Genomic DNA, 22,826 nt, shown 5'->3' with positions numbered 1-22,826 from the left:
ACAAATGTCTGGCTGAGTGGCAGCTCTGGTGCTGCATTTAATGTCCCTCGGAAAATGATGTTTTTTGTTTTGTTTTGTTTTTTTTTTAACTTGGGAGTGCCTTAACTTGGCCTGAATGACTGGATACATAAGTCCACGGCAGTTGTGTGTGTGTGAAACCATGTTAGGTCCCATAAAATTGTTACTATCTCGTAGTCGCCAGACGTTAACGCGCAAGGCGCAAGACAAAGCCTTCCAAACTCACAAAAAAATGTCATGACGTAAATCTTACCCTATTGATACGGTTATTTGTTCACTTTCTGTGTTTATCATGTAGCCTACCAAGTTACCATTTTCAAATAGGGAAAGAAAATGATGAAAAATGTATAAAAGTATTATTGTGTTTGTGTGGCTTACACCATGTACACACTGCAACCTATTAAATCCTACATCTCTGTCTAAAGTTAATGCTGGTGACCCTAATTCTGTGGTCACAGTCAGGGGGTGCCACTTCCTAGAAGCCACTATCATAAAGCCACTATAAATGAATTGTGACTTAGAGGAGTGTGCTGCATTTACAACAGTTGTATACTACAGGGTCCATTCCCTGACACAACAGCCTGACACCAGAATGTCACCATGATTCCCTCAGCTTATCAGTGACTCATGGTTTAACTGCTCATGCAAGATAGCACAACAGATACATATGTGGTGTCAATTATATAACGATTAGTTCGAGTGATAGAATCACTTTGTGGAAGTTTCTCAGATATGGCTGATCAATGTGCTTTTCTAATACGTATTTTGTGCTTAAAGTATTATGTTTATATAGTTTAATATATAATTCTAGGGGTGACCGAGATTAAAACATGACAAGATTTCTAATTTGGAGAAAAACTGTCACAAAAGAAGCAGACTGAACTATGGAATTGCCGCTATAATGATAATACACGTAATATGGAAATGGCAGTGTGCAAGGTATCATTGGAACTGCACATTAAGTGCACACTTTAAACCTTGTAATCCAACCTACCTCGTCACCCCCAATGTCAGCATCAATGAGTCATGTGTGGCTGTTTTTACCATCACAGTTGTACACTTGCGGCAGTTATTGCCCCGAGTATAAGCTGTAGTAATTATAGATTTGATCAAAGTGACTTAATATTTGTCAGATCAACACACGTAAATGTTCTGACTTGTCTGCGCTCCTAAGTACCAAGTGGTTCTATTTACTTGTATTACATTTGGCTGAACACCAACTTTACCCGAACTGGTCATCGGTGTTGACAATTTAGCAAGATGGCCGCTATATTTAGCGTGTAGGGCTGCGCTAAATATAAAATAAATATAACATTTGTTTGATATCTTGCAGCTTATCTGGATAAAGTGCAATGCCACCATAACAGTTTGTATTAAACACCAGTTTATTTGTTGGTCACAAAAAATGTTATTCCCTGTATCCATTTCATTACACATTAAATGCATTTGACAATTAGAACATAAGAGTTTAAGGCCACACAGTTGCGGTTTCTAATAACGCAAAGTAAAAGGCCAAGACAATAGATATAGATTAACTATCACTGTAAATAACAGTGATTCAGTCCACCGCATTATAGACACACTGATTCTTTGGTTAAACAAGTTCTTAAAAGTCAGACAGAGCAAACTCTGTTTTTAAAAGCTGTAAGTACCTCAAGATGCTGAGAAAACATGATTAGTATTTATACACACACGTATAAAAATAACCACAAAGACATCCACACACAGTACATGCATACCTGAGACAAAAGACAGTGTATCAAGTTCATAATACTGCATTGGCACTTGTTTCAAATGTATGGAGTAACTATTTGCAATAGTGAGCGGTTGGCTCAAGAGTTTCCTTCCTGCACTCTTAAAGTGTTTCAAATCTCTAACCAATGCACATATACTACAAGCTTTAAAATCATCCACTTGTTCCAGTACAATATATTTTCATGCATAAGGCCAAACTCCAATCAAGTAGAACCACATTCCACAAAAACATAAACACCCACCTGCTTCAGCCATACCAAATCAAGAGTACATGCTTGTTTACTGAGTATTACTCTTCAGGATTTACACATGTACACACTTGCCTCAAACTTTCTGATGTGCTTCATCTTTTGACTTTTTTGAGCTACTAAGGGCTTACATAAAATGTATGCATTTGAATACATTATTGCATGCAATGGTAAATTATTACCATTTACAATTGTCTTAAAAAAGGCCCCTACAAGGAAGCTTCCACTCTCAGCTTTTTAAACATATTTAAAACTGATAGTAACTTGTTTCATCTGATTCTACATTTAACAAGTCTGAATCGCAGTGCTGCATAGCGTCTTTGGAGTCGGCAGCCGGTGGAAGGTTAAGACCACCTTTGTGCAATGGGAAGCTTTCTGCAGGGAGGAACAGAGCAGATTCGTCATCTGTTAACATGGGCCCAGCTTTGAAGGATCCTTCCAGATCCATGTTTATGCAAAATGCACCGGAGAGCAGCTGTCTCTTGTACTGGTCTAGACGCGTGAAGATGTCCTGGACTGAAAGACTGCCGCTACCCATCCAGGTGGCAAACAGGCTGGTGGAGCGGAACTGGGAAGGGAGGGATTGGTAGTGGTGCAGCTCCAGATGGCAGGAAAATCTAGAGTACATATTAGCATATCAGTTGTGCAGACATGTTCTGGGAACATAACATGACTCAGAAAAGCCTCTTGTAAGTAGCACCTGCATGTTACCAATTATGTTTACCTTTGGAATTTTCAGACATGGGTTTTCGTGGAGCATTCCACCGGTCAGGCCTATATTTTGTTCCATGTATTCCCTGTTCTACTGAATGTAATTACCTCTATACAGTAAATAAAAGCTATTCATTTTTGCAATCTGTTGCCAAGCAGAAGTGACACAACCATTCAAACAAGGATCTATTAAATTTGAGTGCCATTCATTGCCATCTACTGACTGCCACACTCTTGTCAAAGCATACACTACTGATTGCAGAAAGCGCTGCTCGCCACAATATGGTTGGGCCAAATCTGAGCTTCACAATTTTTCCACAAAAGTTCAGGTTTGATATATCTCTGTACTCTGCTGAATGCTATTCTACGTTTGAATGTTTTCCAACAAAAAAAATTGATCATTTAAACATGAAACATCTGATTTGGGATGTATTAAAATTCTTCACATTTTTGGTTTTCCACAAAATTGATGTACAACATCAAAGCCTCAACAAAAGGAGTGCTGCAACTTCTTCCACTTGAAAGGAAGACATGTGGCAATTATTATATCACCCAACAGGTTAAAAATATTCTCCTTTCTTGACAAGCTGGTACTTGAGCAGGTATGTTAGGTTGATGTGAATGACATTACAGAAAGGACTATCCATTTATGTTTCTGAAAACACAGAAACTGTAAGTGGTATGTGTGAATTCACAGTTGCTTACCGAGCATAAACACGCTGGGTGATGCTTTTGGAGGCCTGACGCAGAACATGATGAAGAACTTTTAGTAACTGCTCTCGAATCCAACTGACATCTTCTTGCACATCTGGCAGCCACTCCAAAAGCCTATGTATGAAAACAAAGATCTGATCATATTAAAACAACATAGTGGCTTGTAAATAGACATAATACAGCAATCCAACAGTACCTGAGAGTCAAGGACAAAGCAGACTCCAGAGGGAGAGTGTAGGGAAGCATCATAGCAGATGCCATCCTGACAGGAAGCAGGTTGCTTAGCGACTGCACCAGACTTCTTCTCTCTGTGCAGGCCTCAATCAGGGCTGCAGGGGGAGGCAAAGAAGCACACATTGACGAAAGAACTTCATATTTTTTCGGATTTAAGATCTATTATGCCTTATAACTCTCAATAGTGATGCTATTTCTAGCTCATTTGAAATGACAGGTTGCATTGTGTTAAAATAACAGTTTATATTACGCTTATACACCTTTGTGCAGAGTGGGAGGAAGGTGAACAATGATCTGCTCTTCTATTGAAGGATGAACGGTCATTGACTTTTTCTCCAATCCACCATTAGCATGATCATCATGCTCTTCCCTGTTTGCATGCAGGGCTCGGTCTATGTGGGGGCCATAGAAATTGAGCAATCCTGCAGCATAAAAAACAAATATGTTAGTGTTTTATCTCCATTAATCAAGGATTTTTTTTTACTTGCTTATATTTGCTCAGCCCACATTGTAACAATAATAAGTTGTCACGCTGTGTAGCCACGCTGAATAACAAACATAACTTGCCATTCTTCTTTAGGAAGTGTAGTGCGTCATTATATCCTTGTTTGCACATGGCTTTCATAACCTAGTCACGACAAAAAATCATTCATTAAGTTCACTGCAGTTCATCTGAGTCAATCAATGAGTCCATGGAATGTGTATATATCGAGCAGGAAAGAAAAAACATACCATTGGATCTGGTGGGAAAAGTGCCCGGGAAATTCTGTAAAGGTTGGTGAGAGTGAACTGGATGCTGGTGTTGGTGAAGCGGAGCTCGTGTATGTTGGTGGAGGTATCTCGCGGGCAGATATCACTCTCTCCAGAGAACGGGGACACAGTGATTGTGTTTTTCAGCTCATAGTGAGGCAAATTGTCAGAGATTCCTCCGTCGACATAGCGCTGGATGGAAAAAAGAGAGCCAAAGTTTGTATCGGCAGATAGAATATGGTAGACATTTGTACAAATTACTGTTTACGCTGTACATTGTTGTTCATATTTGATGTCATCTGTTTATTCTCCACATTATTATTACACAGGAGCCAGGCAACAACATTTCATTGGCAATTTCACTGCTGTGTTATTGTGCAACGACAATAAAGAAAGTCTCTATGTCTAGAGGACTAAAACATATGGTCATGTAGACATGGTAACGTAATAAATATTATAAAACTGACCTGCTGATGCAATGAGCAGGTGGTATGGACCCACTATTAGTCACCAGTAATGCCTCGTTAGAACTGAATGCTGTTTTCCAATACCAAATATTTACTTCTACTACTCTATTGTGTTTAAAGCAATTGTTGCCGCCTGAAAATTATTTTATATAATGATCGTGGTTAAATTGTCTTACTGTGTGACTGCACACTACATTTGACCAAATATGCACCCATACTTTGTTGCCTGTACTAGTATTTCTCTAACAAACACTTCACATTGTGATGCTGTTATTAAATCCCAAAGTTTGACCAAGCCTTCAAAGGATGTGGGGCAAGTCCATGCAAAAGTTTTGGTGGAAAAAACATGTCTGACATGAACTAAAACATCTTAGCAGGCAGGATTTAGCAACTAACTTCCTGCAAGTCATTACATAACGTTGCGGATATCTGTATTATATGTATGGAAGCAAGTTTTCCAAAGCATTTTGAGCACAACCATATAGGGATAAGTGTGATATATTTATTTTCCAATCTGACAAAGGATGGCTGAGAAGGTTAAGGTCAAAGGTCAGGTCAATACATGTTCCTTCCCAGCTCTTGTTTAGGAAAAAAAAAATTCTCATTGTTCTGTCGCAATAAGCTATCTATTGAGTTAGAAAGATATGAAATCTAAGAAGGCTACAGAGGATGGGGTCAATGGTCATATGGGAGTGTATTTTTTTTTGCAACTTTTGGCTGATTTTCAAGTGCACAACACTGTTGTTTTCCAATATAGTAATCAGAACTCAAAGTGTGAACCAGGTTTGGTTTCAAATGTTAAAAAAAACAATTACGCAAGGTTGTTTTCTTTTTTTGTTTGTTAGCAGGCAAGGACAGAACACCCGATAAGTCTGAGCCAACACAGTCACATCTGGCGCTGCCACTCTAATATTTTGATCACAAGCTATGTGTACACACAAGCGCATGCAAGCTTTTGAAAATCCATCACAAAGGCCACAGAGGGACGGGTGTTGGAGGCTGCTATTACACAATAACATTTTGCAGAACCTCATTGCTGTGTACTACTAGAAGTTCAACTTTGCCCGTTAGTGAGAAACTGGAGCACATATAACATTCACAATGACAATTTTCCAAAGTAATGGATGACAGCCAAAAAGGACAGGGGACCTGTTCTTTTTTCATTTTTCCACTTTTCTAAATGGTTGCTACAATGTTGTATTCCCATGTGAAATGATGCCAAAGTTTCAGATAATTAAGTTTGTTTTTTTCTACCACTGGCACTCTGTGACATCACAGAGCCCCGGGCGCTGTAGGACAGATAAGCTCTCCGCACTCCTCCAAGCTCTGCTTCTCTGTTTACAGTGTGAGCAATGTCTCCTAGGAAGTGTTTCTTCCGGTGTTTCTTCCGGAAAGTTACATTTGTTTACAATTCTTAACGAGGCAAACATCAGGCAGAAGTGGCTGGAGTTCCTGATTCCCTCCCAGCAAAAGAAAAACATTTAAATGTGTCAACGGCGTTTCACACTGGACAGTTTCGTGAACATCGGCCAGAATGCAGTTGGACTAGCCGACAAACTGTTGCTGAAGCCGACGCCTTTCCAACGTTACTTGGTCGTGTCGGTGAGTCAGAAGAGCAAGCAGTAAGTAACAACTTATCAGTGTCTGTACTGTGTTTATTTTGTGTATTTTAAGTATCATGGAACAAAATCGGTTGTCTCGGTAGCATTATAGAGTGTGCATATAGGTAGCAGAGTACAAATTACAAGCTAACCGAATCTGGAGTTTCTAATAGCCATTTCCCACCACAATCAGTGGGTCTACTAGCATTTATTTTAATACTGGTAGTCCCATGTTACCCATGTTGTAGAAAACCTAATGCTAAAATGTTAAAGCTATTTATGTTTCTTGAGAAACTACAAACTGTCCAGTCTCTACTTCCGGATCGGATTTAGAATCCAACACATATAGCTTTATGTTAAAAGCGGACATTTAAAAAGATAATTGGCCGTTTATTATCAACTCATATACAGTTTATCAACTCCTTAAAAGTTGGGTTCGGCATCTATCCGGAAGTCCTTGTGAGCACTTAGAAGTGTGACCAACCACAGCAGAGTGAGCATGCCTGGAGGCAGGCCGTGGGGGGTGGGGAGGGGATAAATTAAAACAGACTGTTTTCATGGGAAGCACAAAATCTAAAGAAATCCAGCTGGAATAGGTACAGATTCTGGAAGATCTAGAAAGCTTTCTGTGCTGTGTGTAGCTGCTCTATACACAACACAATACAAATAGCCGAAACATTTGCAAATTCACTCAAAGTGAACATACTGAATTTATTTTAAATCTGCTACTGTTGTCATGCCAACAAAAAATGTACCACTCACCACTCCTTGGAGTGTGGGAGGAATAAGGCCACAATACACCGGGATGTAGGCACTGCACACACATGCCTAGGGAACACAGGTGGGTATTGTATTACCAGCAAAACTATTACATTACACATGGAGGACATTTACTGCTACAATACCTGCACAATCTCCTCATTGCTGTTGAAGTGAGACACAAGGACATTTTCTCCATCTGTTACTCTGGTCAAAGAGATTCCCAGCCTTCCATTGGCAAGATGGTGAGAGTCCACAGGCAAAGTGCGTCGTAACATAAACCGTACGATCTTCACCATGTTGAAGGAAGGGTGCATGGGGCCGAGGAAGCGCTTCCTTGCTTCCTTGGCAACCTCAATGATACTGGCACCAGCTTCTCCTGTGAATGCAATGTGAAAAGTCACAATGTATGCAAAACAGATTATTGCCAACCAAATAAACAAACACTATTTGGAAAAAAAGACAGAAGTTAAATGTAAACATTCCTGAATTTGTTACTAGAAGTAAAAAGTGAACTTTTTTACGCCATGGTAAGATGTGACTTTGTAAAACAATATACCATGACACTTATTAAGAAAGAGTATTACGACATTTAATATGGCGTAAGTTGCATCTCTTTGAAGTAAACACACAATAAATGCAACTGGTAATTCAAATGCACACCATTATCTAAGACTTATTACAGTGTTTACCGTGTTATCATGTAAGTTGCATTTCTTTGAAATAAATAACAATAAATGCAGCTGTTAATTCACATGTCCACCATTAACTAAAAATATTTCAGTGTTTTAACATGAATATGCAAGTGTTAACTCCCATGTCCATCACTAATATACGCTATATTACTATTATTATTAATCACTTCCATGCAGGATTTACAGGGACTCATACATTAACACTAAAGTCAATGTTCATTATATTGTCATGGATATTAGTAAGATGTATTCATGAATAAGTCTTTTTAACCTCATATTAGCCTCTGAATTATCACTTTCCAATGCAGTCAGTGCGCTTACAGTTTGTCTTCTCTTATTTATCAGTGCGTTTACAGTTTGCATTCTCTTATTCATTAGTGTTTACCATTTGCATTTTCTATTTTATCAGTGTGTTTACAGTTCTTACATTGACCGTGTTACTACTAATAAGTAAGTTCCAGATTTTAATTTGTCTTCTGCTTATTTGTATTATTTCATATTTTGGGTACAAATGTATGTTCATGGCTACAGTTGTATGATGTTAAGAAAAATGTTACTTTAAAGAGCTGTAATTGTACCGTTAATGATGGTTTTATGGTGGAATGAGTTTGACTATGAAACCGATTCTGTGATTTATACTATCGGTATTTGTTATTGGGAAAAAAATGATCTAAATCTGAACAATTTGGAGGTCAGCTAACACCCCAGAACAGATTGTGTTTAACCTCAAAAGGTTCCACTGTATTTCACTCTTCCAGACACACAAAGGCTGCACATTGTCCAATATTCATTCAGCGTGACCATTGCCTCTGAACATCACACTTGTGGTCAGGGGTTACAAGAACATTACATAAGTGCTTCCTGTTTACCATCACTTTCTAAACAGGTATTTCCATGTAAACAGGTATCATTTAAATAGTCTAAAACAGTGGTGAAGTGCAAGAAAATGTAAGGGGAGGTGTAGTAGCTTAAGAAAAATAATGGTCCTGTTAGAGAATGCTTCACTACACCCCAAAAAACAGATTTATGGAGTTGTCAGCTCATCCCAGACACTGTTTACTGTCTCACTATAGAAACTAAAAATCAATCAATTTACCTTTGAACACAAATAAAGTTACCTTAGCAGTTTTGAAAAATATGTTGTTGTTTTTAGCTGCTGTGCCTGTCTCACTCACTTGATTTTCAGATTTTAGCTCACTTTTTAGTGTCTATAAAAATTACATACACATTCGTCATTCTTTGTTCTTTTGCAGCATTTAGAATTGTTTTTGCATGCAGGGCTCCCACTTTAAATAAATTAGCTGTTGTGTAAGGATGATCTTCCCACAGTTCAGTGTACTGGTGATGAAAGTGACATACCTAGACACACGCCAGAGACCAGAGCAGTGGCGGTGAGGGCTCCGGCTGAAGCCCCGTAGATGTGCTTGGCGTTGTGCACTAGGAAAGGAGCCTGCTCCAGCAGACAGCTGGCGACACCAACATGGTAAATGCCAAGGAAGCCGCAACCTGCGAATGAGAGGTTCCATGGCGAATCTAAAGGGAACATGCCGCTCGATGACAGGAAGGTCGAAGGTCGTCGGCCAGCGAGAAAACAATGTTCCCTCCCTGGTCTTGGGAAATGAATAAGATGAAAAAAAACAATCTACTTTCAAGGTCTACGTAGCGCTCCTGATATTACTAGTGGCTGTTTACATGCTGTGTTTAAGTTGACAGCGCTTTCTAGTTACCCCGACCTTTGTCCCATATTACAGCGCTAAACTAGCATTATTGAAAAACAGCGACAGAAAATTTGACGAAACGGATACTTTACTTTAAATACGCCGAGCGAAATGTCTAAGACACGGTAGTTTACCCCAGAAACTATAGTGTTGTCGAGCATTAGTTACGTTTTTATGCCCAAGGAGGGCGGGTTTACAAATAACTCGTGTGTCCACTCATGATTGACGCCGCAAAGCTCATTGACCAATGAAAATAGACGTGGTTGGAATGGCGACCAATCACATGCCGCAATACTGGAACTCTGGTGAGCACGATTGGAGACGACTAACAAATGTCACGTGCAGTGCTTAATATTAACCGGTGTTGTTTACTAACTGTTTTTAGAAATAGTTTAGTTTCATGCCTTCGTTTTAGTGGTTAATTTTGAAGAATGTATTTAGTTTGAGTACCTAAGTAACTACTTCCTTTAAACATATTGATTACAATAAACTTCTGCACATAAATCTATCAAGTAGAGGTTCTGCTTTGTTGTCTTGGCAACGCTCTGAGGAGTTGGGAAAACATCAACACAATGCACAAATGTCACTTGGCAAGTGGAGTGGGAACATAGGAAATGCAGTTACTAAATTGTGTGTTGTTGTTTTTTTACGAATCCCTCGCATCTAAGTGAAACACACCAAAATAATTTCATGTGGAATGTTCCTTTTTAATGTTGTTGTGTGGTGATGCAAGTTAGAACATGATTCCCCAGAGACCATATTTTCTTGTGTTCAGGGTACAGTAAAGCAAAAAAAACAAAAAAAAAAACAGTGTGTCTTGTGTGTATTGATTGTTGACAGTCAAAGCAAGATTAGAAGGGCCTAAAAGAATACCACCATCTGATTCACACAGTGGCAGTTGATTTGATCTTACCCAGTAATTAATGGATTTGAAGACATTGGGAATTTAGAATACTTCACATGCAACAACAGGCGGTGTATTATATTATTCCACTTCCGCTCAAAAAATGTAGCCATCCCAGCTGGTGTATTTTACAAAAAATGAGCAAATAATTATTGAGTTTCCAAACACTGCCAAAAAGCATCACTGGTGTCACCAATAGAGCAAGGGAGGACCACTGGCCAAATAATGCTGAGCATGTAAATGCAAAAATTAACGCTTATTATACTAACTAGCTGGGATAGGTCCCACCATACCTCGTGACACTAGTGAGGGTAAGCGGCACAGAAAATAGATGGATGGGTATTATACAAACCCTCCTACCCTCCCTTGCACAACGTTGATATATTATTCCTTACCCATTAAACAATTAATTTCATCTTTGAAATATGTTAATATTTCAATATTTTATGGCAAAAGAATGAGTGTGAATGATTGTTTGTGTATATGTGCACTGGCTGGCGACCAGTCCAGGTTGTACCCCGCCTCTGCCTGAACACAGCTGGGATAGGCTCCAGCACTCCCGCGACCCTCGTGAGGATAAGCAGTAGAAAATGAAGGAATAGCAAAATAGGGCGGCACGGCGGATGGGTGGTTAGCGCGCAGACCTCACAGCGAGGATACCAGGGTTCAATTCCATCCTCGGCCATCTCTGTGTGGAGTTTGCATGTTCTCCCCGTGCATGCGTGAGTTTTCTCCGGGTACTCCGGTTTCCTCCCACATTCCAAAAACATGCTAGGTTAATTGGCGACTCCAAATTGTCCATAGGTATGAATGTGAGTGTGAATGGTTGTTTGTCTATATGTCCCCTGTGATTGGCTGGCAACCAGTCCAGGGTGTACCCCGCCTCTCGCCCAAAGACAGCTGGGATAGGCTCCAGCACCCCCACGTCCCTTGTGGGGAAAGAGCGGTAGAAAACGAATGAATGAGTGAATGAATAGCAAAATAATTCGGTACCTCGTGATGACCACTAGGTGGCACTTTTGACGTGTTTCTTTTTCAATATTTCCAGGAGGCTTATGGGAATGTTGCTCCAGGTGGTCAAGATGGCGTCATGGAGGGCATCCACTGTCTGAAACTAATGTATGTTTTTGTAAACGTCCCTTACCATCCATTTTCATTTTGATTTAGGTCAGGGGAACACGTTATTCCTCTGGAAGAAGTCCTCGTCACAAGGGCATGTTACCTCCTGTAACATCTCCACATATCCATCTGCCGTTTGACGCCCCTGCACAACCTAAAGCTCTATTGTTCCGTTCAAGGAAAAAGCACCACGATCATGATGGTGCCCCCTCCACTGTGCTGTGTGGAAAACACCTCAGATGGGATCTGTTTTGCCGGTAGTGTTGGAAGCCATCAGAATGTTGAGGTTAAAATTTGCTTTTATCAGAAAAAAAAATTCTTTCCACCTTTCAATGTATCATGTTTGGTGCTCTCCTGACCCAACAACACAGGCCCAGTGACATATTTTGGGTTTACCACTTGACTTTATTCCATAACTTCTCGATCTTTGAGAAGCTTCAAATGCATCTAACCTCAGCAATGCTGAAGAAACCTTGCTTATGCAGCTCAAAAGTTTGACAACATTTAAATAACAAAAGCCTTTTTGCTTTTGCCATTCATAGATCATGGCAGTGTAAATATACCTGACAGTAAATTAGACAGTATTCATATTTTTGCCCAGATTTTGACTTTAAAGGCTATGGTCATAAACGTTTGATCAGCTGACGGACAGCCTATTTCACTTTAATTGCTTGCAGTAAATAATTATCTCTTTTTGGAATTGTGTCAACATCTCCCACGCCCATACGGCGTCCCTGCACAGGATAAACTACAGTTTTCACACTCTGCACAAAGCATAAACGTCAAAGCGCAGTAAACAGCTCCACCCACTGACCGATAGCAATACCCAACCTCCATACTGTTCCATAAATCCCGCCTTGAGTTGAAACTTTCGCGGCGTCCGCAAAGAGACGTTTGTTATTAGTACAACAAAAGCCAAACGGGTGGAGCTCCCTGCTTTTAATCAGCAATCCACGTTTTACACCCTACCGGCAGTATACGGTATACGAAACGAGCAAACACTCATGACGTCAAGTGGATTTGCGGAAGTCTGAACCGGGACTAGTTGGTTTCGTAAGATAGTTAAAGATTATTTTAGAATTTGTAATATAACAACACCCTACATTCAAGGCGAGTCGTGGTATTTAATATCAGATCTATTAATGGCGATCATTTGCGTTAACACGGTGAGTACTGTCAATGGCGATAGATCAAATAAGATAATATGGTGTAACTTTCAATGACAATAAACATGTACAGACTTATTCCGCGCACAGACAAATGAAGCCGATAACACAACTTTGCTTACTCTTAAGTGACGTAAAGTGTGTTTTTAATGGAGAAAAACGACGAGGAAGATAACACCAGCGAGGAAGATGGCGCAAACAACCTGAGTTTAGGAGCTTGCAGGTCGAAGGAAGAACATGGTGGAACGACACCACCAACATTAAAGACTACATCCAGACGTGAAGCACCTGACATTTTAGATAATGACTGGGTGGAATCAGGGACAACCACTGAAGAACAGAGCCATAGAGATGAGAGGGATGATGGCTCTGTGTCCCCTTCCAGCTTCATGGACATCTGTAATCCATTCATATCCAGCCTTTCCTCCTCAAGTACCCCCATCCATCATGATGCTGGTGTTTCCTCCTCATCCTCTTCTTCTGTGATGTGTCTGACACCAACTTTACCCCCCACTGCGGAGCTCTCAGCTGTGTTGACAGATACTAGGCTGACACTGGATGTTTACCGAAGTGGGGCATCTGTACTGCCACGGCTATGGGGCTCCATTCCGGATCACCTTAGAGGGATACAGTACTTGAAACTTGGCTCTGAGGATAAAACTGCATTGGATGGTGCACTTGATGTCCTCCCACATTTGAAAGATCTCCGCTCACTAGCCATTCGAGGTACTTCCTGTACACTTTTGTTGTTACTCATGTATTCCAATCTCGATTCAAAACTCGAGTGCTAGCATTTTAACTAACAATACAGAAATAGCAGTGCTCTAAAGCAGTAGATTTACTGAAAATGACTCAACACAGCCATTATTGTCTGAGTGGCTGGCAAAACAAGTGAGCCACATGTCCAAATTGTGCCTCTACATTGTTCTTCTTTCCTTTAACACTCTTGGGCATGGAATTCTTGCATGTGGGAAAACTATCAGGCGGTCCTGTTTCCCATGGCAGGATCTTCATCCTCAGCTTCAGAATGTCACAGTGCATGTTGGAATTCATGTTTTTGTTTACGAACCACAGCTTCCCAGTGGTGGCAGCACTCGTGCAGCATCAAAGCATGGCGCTACCACTGTCATGCTTGACTGTAAACAAATCACAATTATCTTGTGTTGTGGGTGAATCAAACACATTCACCTATTCAAACACGTTTAATGTGTAAGTGTGTGCTAATTTGAAAGATAATGGACACGTTATTTTACATCTAATCGATGAACAGACATGACCAAGTCACTTATGGTATTTGCATATGAAATCTGAATGTATGGGAAACACTGTCACAATAGCAATATCTGTCAATATGATACAATTGTAGCATCTGGTATGTTTCTCTGTTTTTTTGCATCTAACTTTATTTTCTCTTTCTAATTTAAGGTCATCGTTTTTATGACTCACAAGGAACCCCCTTGATGGGCCTGCTCACCTCTCTACCCACATCCCTCTCTTCACTCTCTCTTCTGGTCCATGTGGATCTGTCCTTCAACCAGCTCTCCATATTTCCATCGTGTCTTCTCAGCTTACCTGTGCTGTCTGCTTTGCTCCTGTGTTACAACTGTTTGTTAGAGCTGCCCCCTGATATTGGCCATTTGTCCACTCTCACCTACCTCTCCCTTTCTGTGAACAAGCTGGTTTCCCTCCCTGCTAGTTTAGGTGATCTGAAAAAGCTACAGTCACTGGATGTTTCACATAACCTCCTCAAGGAGCTGCCAAATGAAATTGGTTCTTTGGGAGGGCTCGTTACTGTGGAACTGTCCCACAACAAGCTGAAGTGGCTACCGGAGACAATGGGTAAGAGATGGTAAAGAATTTGTGGGGCAATAGAAAACACAAATTAAGGAAACACTTGTTGTGCCTAGGTTGTCTCCACTCCCTGAGGGAACTTATCATCTTCAGTAATGAACTTCGCTTAATTCCGCCTTGCCTGAATAAACTGCCTCTGCTGAAAATGGATGTTCGTGACAATCCTTTGGGGCGACCGCCAACTCCTCCACCTCTTCTCCCCATACGTGGTGAGCACAGAAACATGCTTTAATAGCGCCTCAAGCATTATTGTATTGTGAGCATATGTTTTATTGACATTCACAATCTCCTCAACAGATGCAACAGCAAATATTACAGATTTGCATCTTCTGTTTAACCAGCACAGGTACTGCTTGGGAATGTTTTTGTGTAATTATGTTATGATTCCTTTTAACATCTGAAGATAAACACACTCCTTTTACTACTCAGTTTTAGCGTTACGTCTGCTGGATGTCATGTGTTTCTCCCAGGGGGGGCGGAGCTGCTGTTCCCCCCGGGGTGCCTGCATAAACCCACAACACTGGAGTGGGTCGAGAGGAAAGCACAAAAAAAGTGGGTGCTGCTCGAGGAGCATGATATCCTCCTCAGCCGTCCACTAGAACTTCGTCCTCATGGGATTACATTTCTTAAGGTGCCATGTATTGATTGGAATTCAGTCATAAAAAAAACAAAGATTTCATTCTTTTTTGTTGTAATTATTGATAATCTCTTAAGCAGCCCGTGGAGGTGTGTGTGCCACACCACCGCAAAAAAGGGAGGGAGGTGGTTGTGAGGAAGTATGATGGAAAAACCTGGAGCACTTTGCCCACTGTCCTCAAGAAAGGAAATGAGAGTATTCAGCCCTATGGACGTCCAGCCAGGGTAAAAAAAAAAAAAATCCCATCCCAATCCCAAAATCCTAGCAATAGTATGACTTAAATGTGTTGTGTTCCCGCAGCTGGCCTGCTGCTCTGTGAGTCAATTCTCCTGGTTTATTGTGGTGGCCCGTCCAGTGATTGACAGCTGCTCAGTTACACCAGCAGGAGCCCTTTTGGTGTCCAGTGCTGATCCCGGTGTCAAGCTTCACTTCCCTCCAGACTCCACCAGCCAAACACGTGCTATAACGTTACAGGTAGCCATAATGTAGTGTACCATTTACATTACGTGACAGTGTTTTTTTTTATAATGTCGGTCAAACTGTTTGTAGGTGCTGCCAGTGTCTGTATCAGAGGTACAGGCGCTTTGTGGCGATCCACAGGCGAGTGTCAGCCCGCTCCTCTGCCTCTCACAGACTCCCAGCATGGATTTCCTGCAACCAATCAAAGTGCAGATGCCACTTCCGCCTGGGGTTACAGGTACGAGCTGTTCTGTTATTTATTATTGTTCATGTCTGCAACAAAATCTGTTATTTTACTGTTTACTGTTTACCTAATGACTTTGAATATATAACTTTACCAGACATGTATTTGCAGAAAGTATCGTTTTTGTATCTGACAAAATTTTGGAAAGGAAATCAGGGGCAACTGTTTTTGCATACGCAGTTGTTGTAGGTGGAACACATAATCATTACACCGGAACAACAGGCTTTTAATGCAAGTTTGAATTATCTCACATCAGCAGGGTTCCAGGCTAACTTTATTTTCCGCACAGAAAAAAAACAGAAAATTTAGGGGTGCAGGCCGAAATCGACTCTCAAAGTAAACATGTCCTCTCATTTTCTGTATTACTTCTAAACACGATGAACTCCAATACCGCTCTATTTTCACACTTATCGGCACGCCTTGTTCTTCTTTGGTGTTTGTCTCGTTTCTTCCTCATTTAGTAGTTCTATGGTAGCACATTAATAAAAACCTGGATTTGGGCACCACAGTGGATCATGTGTTTCACATATCTTGCCCTATAACCAGGTGATAATGGGTTTGAATCTCACTTCAGGCATCTTTATGTGGAGTTTGAATGTTCTCCTTGTGTTTCTGTGTGTGAGTCTGGACATATTCCACATTGTGTATTTAGCAACTCCTGTTTAACATGTTTAGATTCTTTTATCCTCAAATTGTGCGGTAATTTGACCAGTCCAGGGTGTACCCCGCCTTTCGCCCAAAGACAGCTGGGATAGGCTCCAGCACCCCCGCGACCCTCGTGAGGAAAAAGCGGTAGAAAATGAATGAGTAAACAAATGTGTAGTAATTTGCTGTGCTGATTACTTTTTGTTCTTTGGAGTCCAGACGAAATTCTGCATCTGAAGTGTGTAATCTCCTTTTTGTTACAATCTCATATTGTGTGTGATAGTTGTGCGGATAACACAAGTTTCATTAGAATAATTATTTTGTGTCTGTGTAGGTCACACAGTTGATCAGTCGTGTTTATATCTGCTGCACGGAGACCCCACTGCCCAAACCTGGACAGACATCACCTCTCAAGTGTCTCTCTCTGTCACCCATTTGTATGCAATATTCTACATTCAACATTTCTCCTGGTAAGTTTCCCCAAGTTTGATGCATATGCATCAAATATTGTGCAGCTACTGTATAACACAGTAGGATAGCTACTTAACCGTTTACTTTGACTTTTAGGTACTGGTTGTGGTACAGGACTCAGAGATGTGTTAGCGGCATGGTTAGAAAGGTATACCAAAAGCTAAAACAGTTCAAAGTTCAGTTCCTGGTCCTCCAGCGGAAAACCGATCTTTCACAAGTCCTGTTACAGTGTTTACCGACAAACAAGGTTGGTAATTTTGTTTGTATGTGCACTTGACAGTTGATTACAGCTCTAGTGTTGCCCATTGGATTGGTAATTGCTGATGAAAACAATCTCTATCAAAAATCATGTGATTGGCATATACCATTAAACAGCTGACCTGTGGGAAACACTGGTTTTGTAGTTAAAGACACAAAGTGTCTTTCTTACGTCATCTCGGGGATCAGTCCTCGTAACTACTGTTTGTAATGTTTTCTTCCTAGGTGGATGACAGAGTCCAGTCACTGTCAGAGCAGTATGATGGACCCCAGCCTTCAGATCTGTGTGACCTACTCGAAGGGGAGCAGTTCTTCGCTGGCTTTGAGAGAGGCTTAGATATCTGCACAGGTCGGAAGTCTTATTTTATAAGCTTTATCACAAATCAATATTTAGTTATTTAAGTTTTACAATGTGCTGTTTTGAAACGATTTATGTGAAATTGGTTTTATATTTTCTGTTCTAACCAGACAGACCAGACTGTGTCGGGGGGAGACTGTGTTTTGTGTTTTACTCCAGCCTGAAGAATATGAAGGAAGTTTACATCTCTCCTGCTCGGGGCCTCCAGGGGCCAGTGAGGGGACAAGTAAGACAACCCCTACATAGTAATACAACTATTCCACTTCTGTACTACGTCATCCAAGAGGGCTACTGAAAATCTACACAATAATATACATTAGGCAGATTTTGAAATGATACCCAGATTTAGATTAACAGTTGTGGTTGACATCCCGGGATGGGTATTATTAATTTAACTATTAATCATAGTGTCATGTGTGGTTAAGGTTAAACTTATGAGAGACAAAAATGGGTAAATATAATGAATTGGTAATACAGTGGAACCTTGGTTAAGGTCATTATTTTGTTCCAGAAGGGCCAACTCTAACCGAAATGGATGTTAACTGAATACATTTTTTTTAAACATTTTTTCCCATAAGAAATTAATCAGTTCCAGAAAGCCCAAAACGTTAAATGTTGTTGAGCTAGCTAATAGGATGCTAACAAGGAAGGATGTTTTTGATTTAAAAAAAAACATTAACAATCCAAAAATGGGTAAATATAATGAACTGGTAATACAGTGGAACCTTGGTTAAGGTCATTAATTTGTTCCAGAAGGGCCAACTCTAACCGAAATGGATGTAAACTGAATACAATTTTTTAAATTTTTTTTTACATTTTTTCCCATAACAAATTCATCAGTTCCAGAAAGCCCAAAACTTTAAACGTTGTTGAGCTAGCTAATAGGATGCTAACAATACAAGATGCATGCCATATTGTACGCTAACAAGTGAATGCACGCAAGTCGAGGCTAAATTGTGCCGTCAATCTTGTACATTAACAGAAAAACAAACCAACTGAGGTTCCACTATATACTGAATAATTATTTGCAATAATTAATTATACATAATTCTTAATGATCCACTGTACTTTTCAGTCTGTTCACTCTACATTTAAGAAGAAGTTCTAGTTTAAGAGGCATTTCCTATATTAATCTTTTGAATAAGAGATTTGCTTACTGTTCAAACATCATCCTGGGAATGTGCCTTCTTCTATTACAGGTCTCTTTCTACAGAGGGGAGATTCCCAGTCATTTGCCAGAGGAAGTAGCGAGGACGAGGAAAGGACAGGACAGCCAGTGGCTTGCAACTTTGCCTCTAAGACTTCCTGTCAGTTCAATATGTTGTATTTTGTCATAATCTAATGCTATACAATATACCTTTTTTTCGGAATATTATTTGTGTGATGCTGATATTACTACACTTGCACAATCTAATTAGATACAATCCAATCCAAGAGCTGAATAAAACTACACCATTGCAAATTACAACTACAATAAGTTGTTCACTGAATACACAAACTGTCAATTTGCTTGTACTGCCCCATTTAAATCACAGTACACACTATATACATACAGTAATGCCTTCTCTCTGATCTACTGGTAGGCTCTCAATTCGGAGAACAAGTACATCATGGAAGAAAGCCAGCTTCCTCCTCTGAACTTGGGTGACCCTGAGAGCGGCTATTTGACAGAAACCAACCTGCTCGCCATCTCGCTCCAGATTGGACAAGATTGGCGCATTATTGGCATCAATCTGTGTTTAAGCTACCAGGAATTAGACCGCATCCAATTCAAATACAGGTCAGTGTTAGCAAACAAACGTGTTCAATCACTATGGATGCAGAAATATTGTAAAAATTCAGCTTTTTGGTTTATTTGACTTAATTGCTGGCTAGTATTGTATACACAATACACAGTGTGTGCTTTTGTTAAAATTCTAATCTTAAATTTAAGGGAAATTTTAGTTTGAGTTTTATTTGATGGGTTTCAATGATGCACAAATAACTTCTATGGGATCTCTGGATTAAATAATGGTAGAAATAATGTCTCTTCTCTATTACAAAAAATGTAAAAAAATATAATATAACATGAAGTATACTGTATTAGGAAATACAGCAGCCTTTCAGGGATTATGTTATGTGGTCAATTTAATGGTCTATTGAAAAACAATGAAAATCAGGAGAGACGTTTTCATCACTTTATTCATCATAAAAAAACAGGACATTTCCTGGGAAAACAGGACATTTCCTGAGAAAACAGGACATTTCCTGGGAAAACAGGACATTTCCTGGGAAAACAGGACATTTCCTGGGAAAACAGGACATTTCCTGGGAAAACAGAACTTTTGGTCACTCAGTGACCAAATGCAGTTGTTGGAGTGTGATTTGTGCAATTGGAGTGTTTCAATCAGTGCCTTAAAGGTCAGCAGCAGCAGCAGTGGACTAATCAATGCCACACATTTGTTTGCAAAAGCGTCATAAGTTGTCTTATATTTGTGGTGTATAAATTTACTGTATGCATGCAAACCACATGTATAAAAAAATGCCATAAAAATGTGTTTAAAAGTGTCATGCAATAATAAAAATATCTTATTTATAGTACAATAAAATGTAACAGACTTAACAGTGGCTTGCATTTGTTAGTGCAGCGATCACGTTGCAAGATGTGAGAGTGAGATGTGACGTGACTGCTACATATGGTAGAGAATTCTGATTGTTTTAATCTGCCCTGTCAGATGCCGCTAAACTATCTGGGGCATTGCAGGGGATTACACATACAGTACATGCTGATGCTCATCTGGCCCTCCCCCTGCTCCTCCTGCTTGCATGACACATCCTGCAGCCGTACAAGCGAAAGAAACAACCCTGTTACGGTGTTATTTTTATATTGGAGAATCAAGAATACATTTAACGAAACTGAGTATTATTGTGGTTTTATTTGATGCCTTTGTTGCTTGTAGATTTAATGTGAACAATATTTACAAAATACATTTTCCATTATTGGTATATGTCATGAAATGTCTCTAATTTAGCAATTTGATGTTACTTATCAAGCACATTTATACAGACTTTAAAATGCTTTAATATATGCTTTATTTGCTGAGGGTTTAATATCACAGCTAGTTTGGGTCTTTACTCCCCTTATGTCGTGAAATGTAACATTGTATTCTTCTCGCCAGGGACAATCTTGGGGCTCTGGTGCTGGACATGCTGTTCCTCTGGGCCCAAAGACAGATGAACGCCGGGCCAGGGGCTGTGTCACGTTTGACGGCTGCCATGATCGAGAGCGGCAGGAGAGACATTGCAGATGAGATCGAGGACATAGTCTGTCTAGGAAGACAAAAGTACACTGAGTCGCTGAGGAGAGTGGGCCTGGAGGCGGAGGAGCAGCCCCTCTGTGAAAGCCAGCAGGAGAGAAACCCACGCTGTGTGCAGGTTGCTGACACGTGACTGCCCTATTTTAAAGTGCTTTAGAATATTAATCATTTCATTTACACAAACATCCTCTGCAGATACGGAACCTGCTAAACACATATTCAGTCTATTTCAATATGCATCAATTGAAGCCCATTTCAAATCACCCCGATATAAGCAATACACTACCATTTTTTACAGAATAAAAAGCGTCACTTTTGACAATATTGACCGATACTTATCCATGTGTTCATTCAACCACATTGCCTGAACACTTCCTATAATTTGACTCTTAATTGAACTCACCCCGCAGGTTTCATTCACTATGAGCAGTCAGGGTAAGGTTAAGCAGCCGAGCAAACACCAGCAGCTGTTGCTCTTCCGCACAGGTTTAACTGTTGTACCACAAGTGCAGGAGAGGGTGTTTACTCACCCTTAGCATTGTTTCAATAGTTACCTCTTATTAATGTTTCACTTAACTGATTACCCTCAATTAAATAAACCAAATGTGCAGCCATAATCTTAAAGCACCACAAGCACTGTAGTATGCAAGACAAGATTATGCAAAGAAAATATACTCCAGTTGCCCTCGAAATTATTCAACCCCTGTTGTAAATTACATTTAGTTGTCCATCATAATATTGTGGTTTGATTATTGCTCCCTCGCTATATCACGTTTTGCATGTTCTCCCTATGTGTGAGTGGTTACTACCATTTCCTCCCACATTCCATAAGCATGCATGTTAGGTTAATAATTGGCAACTAACTCAAAATTGTCCATAGGTATGAATGTGAGTGTGAATGGTTGTTTGTCTATATGTGCCCTGTGATTGGCTGGCGACCAGTCCAGGGTGTACCCTGCCTCTCGCCCGAAGACAGCTGGGATAGGCTCCAGCATGCCGGCGACCCTCGTGAGGATAAGCGGTATAGAAATGGATGCTTTGCGTTAATTTACTCACAAAAAAATAATAATAAATGTACCTAATACAAAAATTCCATAGATGGTTAATTAGAAATGTTTATGAAAAATATACTATACAAAAAAAATAAAAAATTGGTGGCGGTCGGAGCATCTTTACATCTTTCAACGCAGTCACCTGGCATAAGACATCACTCACTCATGACTCTATAGGGAAATGTATGGATGGTTTATGCCAAACTTCTGCAGGTTTATTCATTCATTCATTTTCTACCGCTTATCCTCACGAGGGTCGCGGGGGTCCCAGCCATCTTCGAGCGCGAGGCAGGGTACACCCTGGACTGGTCGCCAGCCAATCACAGGGCACACATAGACAAACAACCATTCACACTCACATTCATACCTATGGACAATTTGGAGTCACCAATTAACCTAGCATGTTTTTGGAATGTGGAAGGAAATCCCGGAGTAAACCCATGCATGCACAGGGAGAACATGCAAACTCCACACAGAGATGGCCGAGGGTGGAATTGAACCCTGGTCTCCAAGCTGTGATTTCTGCGCGCTACCCACTCGCCCGCTGTGCAGCCTTCTGCAGGTTTCTAAACTTTGCAAATACAGGGAATGAGGATTGAATAATTTTCAGTGCAGCCAAATCGCTTGGGGGTATATTTTCTGTGAATTTTGCTATGATATGCTGTGATGTCTTAACCACCTCTACAATTCTGTGAT

The 22,826-nt window shown here is 40.3% G+C and overlaps 2 protein-coding genes across 3 annotated transcripts; one reads left to right on the top strand and one right to left on the bottom strand.

The window, feature by feature from the left end:
- Positions 1-1,956: 1,956 nt before the first annotated feature.
- Positions 1,957-9,860, bottom strand: pnpla2 (patatin-like phospholipase domain containing 2). 2 transcript variants are annotated; one of them, XM_058076311.1, is made up of 10 exons: positions 9,312-9,860; positions 7,404-7,636; positions 7,261-7,326; positions 4,413-4,622; positions 4,248-4,308; positions 3,941-4,102; positions 3,643-3,775; positions 3,438-3,560; positions 2,487-2,638; positions 1,957-2,396 (listed from the first exon to the last, which is right to left on the bottom strand). In XM_058076311.1, the coding sequence occupies exons 1-10, from the start codon at positions 9,496-9,498 to the stop codon at positions 2,269-2,271; spliced, it is 1,455 nt and encodes a 484-aa protein (XP_057932294.1). In that variant the 5' UTR covers positions 9,499-9,860; the 3' UTR covers positions 1,957-2,268. The 2 variants fall into 2 exon arrangements, with proteins under 2 accessions (XP_057932294.1, XP_057932293.1); XM_058076310.1 differs by having other exon boundaries at positions 1,957-2,638.
- Positions 9,861-11,318: 1,458 nt separating this feature from the next.
- Positions 11,319-15,571, top strand: pidd1 (p53-induced death domain protein 1). The gene is made up of 6 exons (XM_058075560.1): positions 11,319-13,585; positions 14,285-14,698; positions 14,767-14,919; positions 15,008-15,056; positions 15,181-15,341; positions 15,428-15,571. The coding sequence occupies exons 1-5, from the start codon at positions 13,009-13,011 to the stop codon at positions 15,218-15,220; spliced, it is 1,233 nt and encodes a 410-aa protein (XP_057931543.1). The 5' UTR covers positions 11,319-13,008; the 3' UTR covers positions 15,221-15,341; positions 15,428-15,571.
- The last annotated feature ends 7,255 nt before the right edge of the window (positions 15,572-22,826 follow it).

The sequence above is a fragment of the Doryrhamphus excisus genome, chromosome 6 (assembly GCF_030265055.1).
Source record: "Doryrhamphus excisus isolate RoL2022-K1 chromosome 6, RoL_Dexc_1.0, whole genome shotgun sequence".
NCBI lineage: Eukaryota > Metazoa > Chordata > Actinopteri > Syngnathiformes > Syngnathidae > Doryrhamphus > Doryrhamphus excisus.
This window is presented reverse-complemented; position numbering and strand designations above follow the sequence as displayed.